General features: G+C 44.3%; 1 protein-coding gene across 3 annotated transcripts in view; it reads left to right on the top strand.

Moving 5' to 3' along the window:
• The window catches only part of SLC26A5 (solute carrier family 26 member 5), a 32,525-nt gene extending 24,868 nt beyond the window's left edge, over positions 1-7,657 (top strand). For all 3 annotated transcript variants that reach the window (XM_025214715.1, XM_025214716.1, XM_025214717.1), the window contains 5 exons: positions 640-732; positions 1,462-1,572; positions 3,584-3,796; positions 4,199-4,253; positions 4,889-7,657. In XM_025214715.1, coding sequence (XP_025070500.1) covers positions 640-732; positions 1,462-1,572; positions 3,584-3,796; positions 4,199-4,253; positions 4,889-5,031 — 615 coding nt within the window. In that variant the 3' untranslated portion in view covers positions 5,032-7,657. The remainder of the gene's footprint in view (positions 1-639; positions 733-1,461; positions 1,573-3,583; positions 3,797-4,198; positions 4,254-4,888) is intronic.
• Positions 7,658-7,943: the final 286 nt, after the last annotated feature.

The raw sequence follows: 7,943 nt of genomic DNA, 5'->3' as shown, positions 1-7,943 counted from the left end.
CGTCCCCCAACGGGCTTAGTTTAAAGCCCGGTGGAGCAGGTCAGCCAGTCTGGCTGAGAAGAGCCTCCTCCCTAGGATTTCTATTGGGGTAGCTGAGGGCATCCCAAAGCTGGTCCAGAAATTAATGAAAACATAATGAGTTAATAAAATCAGTAGTAAGGTAGGGAAGAGAACACTTCTAGAGCCATGTGATTTCTAATATAGGGTGCTCATAGCAGCCTTCAAGTATTCAACAAATGCTTAATTTAATTTTATTATAGCACCTTTCATTGTTATTAATAAAAGTGCAAATGTTACTGATCTCGCGCAATATTTTAATCATCACTGTGAGCAGGTGGAATTTCTGGTTACTCACATTTCCTTTGTTTACACCAGCAGTGACGACTGTTTCTCTTCATGTGCAACATGCGTACCTCCATTTGCTTTATTTGTGGGGTTCTGTCCATTGGCTGTTAATGGCACCGCTGTTCCTTTGGTCTCTGTGATGATTATTGACATCTGCAGTATGAAATACTCATACTTTGTGGTTTGAGGCGTAACCTGCAGTTTGGGCAGCAGAGCAATGATTGTTCTTGGGACCATGTAGGTGACACATACAAATTAATTTAATTTTACATATTGTAATCTTTTCTTCCTTAGGTGAAAGAATGTCCAGGAATAAAAATATTCCAGGCCAATGCCTCACTTTACTTTGCCAATAGTGAATTATACCTCAATGCACTGAAGAAAAAGGTGAGCACAACAATCCCTTAAGATCCTTTGAAAACTGGAACTTGTCTCTGACATACTTTAAGGTTAAGTTTTCTGCGCACTATCTTTCAGCCCCATTTACAAAACGTCATCCCTTCCAGCAGGAGCTGCCATTTCCCTGGGGAGGTGGGAATTCTTCCAAAATGTGAAAGATGCTGAAGTGTATCCATTAGATGCTGAAGTGTATGCAGTGCCCTTCACAAACATCCCTGCTGTTCTGTAGCAACAAACTACCTACATAGAAAGGTTTATGTCACCCACCCAGAGAATTCAGCCATGTTTGGGGTGTGGAGAGAATAGCATCAGGCCCACAACTATAGGCAGGGCAAATAATAAACTCTTCCGCATTGTTCTGTAGCTTCCATGTTGAGGTGAGCCGTGTTTTATTTTCACAAAAGTAAGTGGCATTGCCAAATATGTCCAAAACCACTGCTCTCCCTCCCAGCCCCCCCATAAATCCTTGCACTCAGTGTCCTATTAAAACACGGCATGGCACTGCCTAATTTAGAGAGAGAAATGTGGCCTATCTCCTCCTCCTGTTGTCATGAAACTTCTGAAGGTTTTTGCTGCTTACTTTTCTCCTTTGAGGATCCCTGAAAAATGAACATTTATGCTGCTGTTTAATAAAGTGATGGATTTGACACTCTAGTAATAGAGTACCATCCTAACAGCTGGAATTCCATTTGATGATGCTTTTCCTTTATGTGGTAGACTGGAGTTGACCCTTGTGCCATATTGGCTGCAAAGAAGAAAGCCCAGAAAAGGCATGCCAGGGAAATGAAACAGGCAGCTGAATTCAAGAAGAAAGCCGTCCTGAAGCTTGTGAGTACTTCAGTAAATGTTATATTACCTAACTGTGTTAGCATCTTTGGCATCATTTATGCAAGGTTGTTGTTACAGCTGGAAGGCGTAGAGATGTGTGTTGCGCAGCACAGACTAACTGTTCACAAAATACACTGGCATACTGGAGGATCACTTAGAACACTACTAGGTAATTTTTCCTCTGGGGTTTCATGAGATCTAGAAAAGAGGTATTGCCATGCAGGAGCAAGTCTGTGCCCTTCTAACCTAGTTCCCTGTCTCCAGAGGCAAGTGGAGAAACCCATGGAAGTTGTATCTGGAGTAATTCGAGCAGATGGGGGATTAAGAGAGGAACATAGGATTGGGAGTGACCTCCTTGGCTATCAGGTCCAGTCACTTGTATTCAGTGGCGACCATTTATCCAAAGGATCCATTAGCACATCCATTCTGGCTCCCCTCACAACACAGACACAAAGCACAGGATTAAAAAAAGACACAGTATACCACAGATTTTAGAAAGGGAGGTGAGGGAGCAGCTGCAGGTGCTTCTCTTCCAGCCTTCCACGCCACTAGGAGCACATTGCAGGAACAACTCCAGGGCCTTTTTTAAGTCTCCAAATCAGGTAAGAACGGTTAGCTCCTGGCTCCCTTTCCCATCCTCTCTATGCTCAGTGGCACTTCCTCTGCCTTCTGCCCTCACCCTCTCTACTTGGGCCTCTGGGCTCAGGAAGGGGAGACCCGTCCACTGCTGCTGCTGTCTTGGAGCTCCTGTCTTCTCCTGGAGAAGAGAGGGGTTGCTAAGGAGCCCATTCTTACCTGCTTCAGGGACTTAAAAAAAAAAAACGGTCCCTGGCTGCTGTTCCCACAGCATGGTCTGGAAAGAGGGTGCAACTATGCCACTGCACCCTGGCTGCATCTGCCCCTGACCTCAGGAAGAAAGCAGGACAGGTAAGGGCATTGCCAATGCCTAGATCAGTTAGATGACTACCCTCCCCACGCCACTCAGTGGTCTGACCTGGATCAAAATGCCTTCCTGACCCCAACTCTGGTGATCAGTTTGACCCTGAGCACGGGCAGGACCCACCAGCCAGGGCCCTGAGAGAGTCTTAGTACCGGTTAGGAGCACAAGCCTACCTACGGCAGTCTAATAACAAATTTACTCATAATAGCAACCCATGAAATATCTGGTCCCAGCTTGGTTAAGGGAAGAGGCAGTTTGTGCAGGCAGTGGTAACAAGTACTGTCTGATAAACTTGCAGTCTGGTTACATTCACATTCCTGTCCTCAGTGGCAGTTGTTGGATGTCTGCAGGTGCCTGGTGTTGGGTTTGGGAGCCCTGTTTTAGGCTCTTATTTTAGAAGATTTTGACCCCAGAGATTTTTATTGCTAAACATGGTGGCAGCAGCAATAGGGTGGCCTGTGAAGCTGTCAGATAAGTGGAGCTACTTGGTTTACCAAAGCTGCAGAGGTGGAAAATATTTAGATAAACGAATGTTAGCATTTGAGGAAAACTGTCATACACCTTGAGGTCATAGGTCAACTTGGTTAATTTGCACTTACTACGTACAGTTAGCATCTACAGAGAACGGGTCAGCTCTTATTCCAGCTACTAGGTGCTTAAATGCAATCCCATTCCACCCTGCACAAGTCTCAGAAAACCTATTAATATGCCTACTTGTGTAAAGCATGAGAATCATAGCTCTAAGGCAAAGCCGCAAGAAAGGAGCGGGGAAGAAGACAACAACGCAACCACTTTTGTATTAATAGTTTTTTAGGTAGTGAAGTAGTGTGGAATAGGGTTTAAATGGCTTAAATGGCCAATAGATGAAACAGAATCTAGCCCGGTGGGTTTGGAAACTAAATTGTGTAGTGAACATGAAAGCAGGCATGCATGTGTTTATAAAGCCAGTTTTATATAATGGTTTGAAGCTATACCGCATATGAAGAGCTGAAGGAAATTATGAGTAAGTAATCAATATTGTAAGTGCATCTATTTGTCATTAAGCACCAGAGATTTTGTCTTCTCTTACAGACCAGTGATGTGGAAACAAGTGTAAAGCATGAAATAGCAAATGATGAGCTGCCCCTAAATGGAAAGTTTGCATCTGCTGATGCTAATGCCCAAGACACATCTCCTGATGAACTCGAGCACTTTATGGAGCCAATGGGAAAAGTTCACACTCTAATTCTGGACTTTACACCAGTGAACTTTGTGGATTCAGTTGGAGCAAAAACATTAAAATCGGTACAAGGCATCTTTCATGTTCCCTTTCCTCCAAAGTACATTTAATGTTTATGCAGGACAGTAAGAAGGCAGGTAGTGTTAGGAGGTAGGTGCATAGGAGATAGATGCTAATTCAGATTCAAATCAAGACAACCTCATGTCCACCCTGAATTGTTACTAATGTTAATGTGCACTTTCGATAACTTCTTGCAGCTACTGGGTAACTTGTAACATTCAGCTCTCAAATTAATGAAGTAAAAACTGGGGCAATGGAGGCATTATGTAAGAGCCATTGTTAAAGGGAAAAGACTGAAGTAATTGAATGCTTCCTTAAACCATTTTGTAGTTTTCTTTAGGTCAACGTGATTGTGACATGTTCTGAGATGCTACTACAAACTAAACCTGGATTTTATACTGTTGCAGGTTATAAAAGAATACGAAGAAATTGGGGTTGGTGTGTACATATCTGGCTGCAGTGGTAAGTTGTGGAGTTTTGTGAGGATTCATTTGCAGCCTTTATCTATACATCTATGGGATTTGTACTGTCACCTGTCACAGCAGTCTCTGAGCACTTTCAACATAAAATAATGTGTGAGAAGAATCGATTCCTAGTCCGTGAGAGACTTCCCTGTTACTAGACCAGTGCCAAGTCCAAGTTCTGACCCTTCTGCTGTTGACTTGAATTTTGCAGAATCAAGCCCTGAGTAGTCTGATCTGAAATCAGTGGGACAGCTCTTGGGTTTCAAGTTAGGGACCCTTTCCCTTTGTAGTCATCCCACAAAGTTCACCTGGCCTAAGTGAGAGGAGGATGAGGCTTAAAATTTCTAATTTCTGACATTTGTAAGTTTAACATTTTTCCACTGAGGACTATTGTAAGTGTTGTATGGCAGGTTGAGGATTTTAAACAACACAAATGCATCTTCATAACTGTTCAACTGCGTATTTTAGATCTTAGCTTTGTTGGTACTTAGCTTACATCTTTGTCTTAAATGCTTCCTGCACAGAATTTGAAGCTGGGAAGTCTACAAGCTTCCTCCTGCTTAATCAACCTCAACAAAAACTATAGAAGATGAGATACACATGTGTGCTGATTTCAGTGTCCTTGTTTTGCAGGCCCTGTTGTTGATGATCTGACAAGACTTAAGTTCTTTGAAAAATCCATCACGAGAGACTTGTTGTTTCACAGTGTCCATGATGCTGTGCTCACCTGCCAACTGAAAGCTGTATCTGTTTCTCAGGCTGCCTTAAATCACTGAGTCACACCCAGATATCTGTGTTCTCAGAATTGTGCAGACAGAGACTCTCTTCCAACATTTAATTTGCACATTTTAAACAGAGCCTGAGGCTTTTTACATCTACTGGTATATTCTATGGGAGGGAGTGGGAATTGTTTGTGCAGGAATAACGAATGAGGACTTGGAAGCCTTCAAACTTTTCAACTGTACTCTTTCCAGGTAGGACCTGAACCAACAGGGAAACATTTAATTACACAAGGCTGAAAACATGTGTTTTGCTGCGGTCAGTGTTAGAGAATCAGTGTAGGGGGGTGCAGTTTAACACTTAGAACTATGGCAAACATTATCGCACCTACTTAGGTGCGGACAAAACCGGAAGATGTGTGGAGTGCAGTGTGAACAAGTTGACATTCCAACGGCCTCATGATGAAACATGCACTTTAATTCACTGCTTCTAGTTAAGTGGGATCTTGCAGAAAACAAATGTTCTGCAATTGCCAATGTAATACACTGTACCAGTGTCTTCAAAGGATGTTCTTAACTCACTGTAAAACACTGATGCCAATATCTATGTCTAGCAGGTGCTTATGTAAAATGAAGCCAGTTTGCTGACTGGATTAGTGACTTTTCATGCTAGTGGCATAGCTGCTCCTTTTTTTACCTGGATGGTACAAACAGTGGTCCTGTTTTTATATCTGAATTGTCTCAAAATGCCCAACTTCCTTAGTCTCTCTTGCCCTATTTTCAATTGCATTTCAAATCAAAGTCTCATTGTTTAAGTGGAATGGACTACATTTTCATAGTCAGGATAGCATGGTTACTACTAGCCAATACATTCAAGTCACACCTATGCTGTAAAACTCGGGGTGATGATTCTATCCCCCTAGAGCAGGGGTGGGTAAAATGCGGCCTGTGGGCTGGATGCAGTCCACCAGGCCATTCTGTCCGTCCCATGGGGCCCCTAAAAAATTTAGAAAATTAATATTTATCTGCTACTGGCTGCCTGTCATGCGGCCCTTGATGGCTTGCCAAAATTCATTAAGCGGCCATCCACCCAAAATAATTGCCCGCCCCTGCCCTAGAGGCTGGCAACCTATGATCCCCCCAGAACTATTGGGTCCATCCTGTGGATGTGGGGATGCTGTGGGCGCTCTCCATACCACAGCAGGAAGATGAACCATCTGGAGGCAGGTCCTAGTACCCACCTTTCTTTGACCTGAGGTGAGCCATTCTGGGCCAGAGCCAGAAAAGGTTGCCAGCCACTGTCCTATAGCAAAGATTTGAGGTTTAATGGGCTATGACCAGGCTTGTTTAAAAACATCTTAAATGGGAACACATGGACCCTGTCCAATCTGTTTAAAGCAGGGGCATCAAACATGCATCCTGCAGGCTGGATCCAGCCTGTGGAGCTGCATGATCCAGCCTGTGGGTCTTAGACTGACCCTGTACGCTGCATGAGGCACCTGTGCTGGACCAGCTCTGCGCACTGGCTCCAGGGCCAGTCCATATAAGGCCGGCCTGGCAGTTTATCACAGGCCCCATGCTGGCCCCCTGCGCCACTTGCAAGTCTAGTTCCCCAAACCACATGCAGCATGCACCCACCCCAGGGCTTGCTGTGCACATGAGGCCAGCACAGGGTGCAAGCTGCATGCAATGTGTGGGTTGGACCCAGCACTGCAGTTGACATTGGGTCTGGGACATGGGCTACATGTGGCCTCCTGACCAGCCCAGCCCTGTGTGCTGGCTCCAGTGCTCATGGACAGTCTGGGGCCTGGTCAGGGTGGGTCTGGTGGGGGCACTGCTGGCAGAACACACATCAAACCAACTCCCTGCGCTGCTCGCAGCACCAAGTCCAGCCCATGCACTGCATACAGTATGTGCCCGCTGTCAAGTGCTTTGCAAAATAGTGTTAGAGAAGCCTCAGCTGCAGCTGATCTGTTTTTCAATGAACAGTTTAGATTTAAAAAATTCCTCTCCAGCCCGTAGTGCTACTTTGGTACCAGGAAGGGAAACACCCCATCCTTTGTCATGTGCTCTTCCACCTGAGCCAAGTGAAGATTATGAACATAGTGGAGTAAAATGCTGTTTTGATCCAGCTGATGTGATTTCAGGGCTGGACAGGCCTGGCTGGCTCTATCATTTGTGTGGGGCTCAGAACAGAAACAGTGCAAAGAGAATCAGGTTTCAGTGTTCGGTGATCTTCCATTTAGCTCCATCACAGCAGCGGCCATGGGCAGTAGGGGAATTCATATGGCTCTGTTCTGCAGAAGTAGGTCAGGATTTAGTTTCTTTCAATCTGCACGGATCAGAGCTTGCAGGGCGTGAGCCATGTTGCACATAGCAAGGGGCCAAGAGATAACTTTTCCTTTCCACTCACCTACCTGACAGCAATGAGGCGCAACATTTGTATCAGGAACAAAACCTTTGGCTAGAATGTAAAGGTTTAATTGAATGGGATTGCAACTTTTTTATTTTAAGTGACTTCTGAAAAAAATAATTTTGTAATGTTAATTTGTTGAACAATCCTTTATATCTAGATATAGTATATTTTTCTACTTCTAGCTTGTTGCAGCTTCAGTTTTTATCTGTACAATTTCTTCAGTCAGTGTCAAAATAGTCTCTGTCAACAACCAAAATAAAGTGGGTCAGACAATGTAAGTCCTGGAATACTGTTTAAGTTGGGGAAAAAGAGGGGTGGCTCTGTAGATGTATCTGCTAAAGGCAAGGATACAAATACGGTTAAGTCTCTAAGGCCCAAAGTGCTACTTCTGTTTTTTTTATGCACCCAAGTCAGTAAGCAGCCACCTCCTAGTCAACCCCCACCAAGGAGACTTGGGCACCTCAGTTTCTCAACTTTCATGTAGGTGCTTGTTGCAGTCTGAAAAGTTCTGTACAATACCCTCTGTGCAGCCTTGTTCTGAGCTTGTTCAGGA

The sequence above is a fragment of the Alligator sinensis genome, unplaced genomic scaffold (genome assembly GCF_000455745.1).
Source record: "Alligator sinensis unplaced genomic scaffold, ASM45574v1 scaffold915_1, whole genome shotgun sequence".
NCBI classification, from domain to species: Eukaryota; Metazoa; Chordata; order Crocodylia; family Alligatoridae; genus Alligator; species Alligator sinensis.
This window is presented reverse-complemented; position numbering and strand designations above follow the sequence as displayed.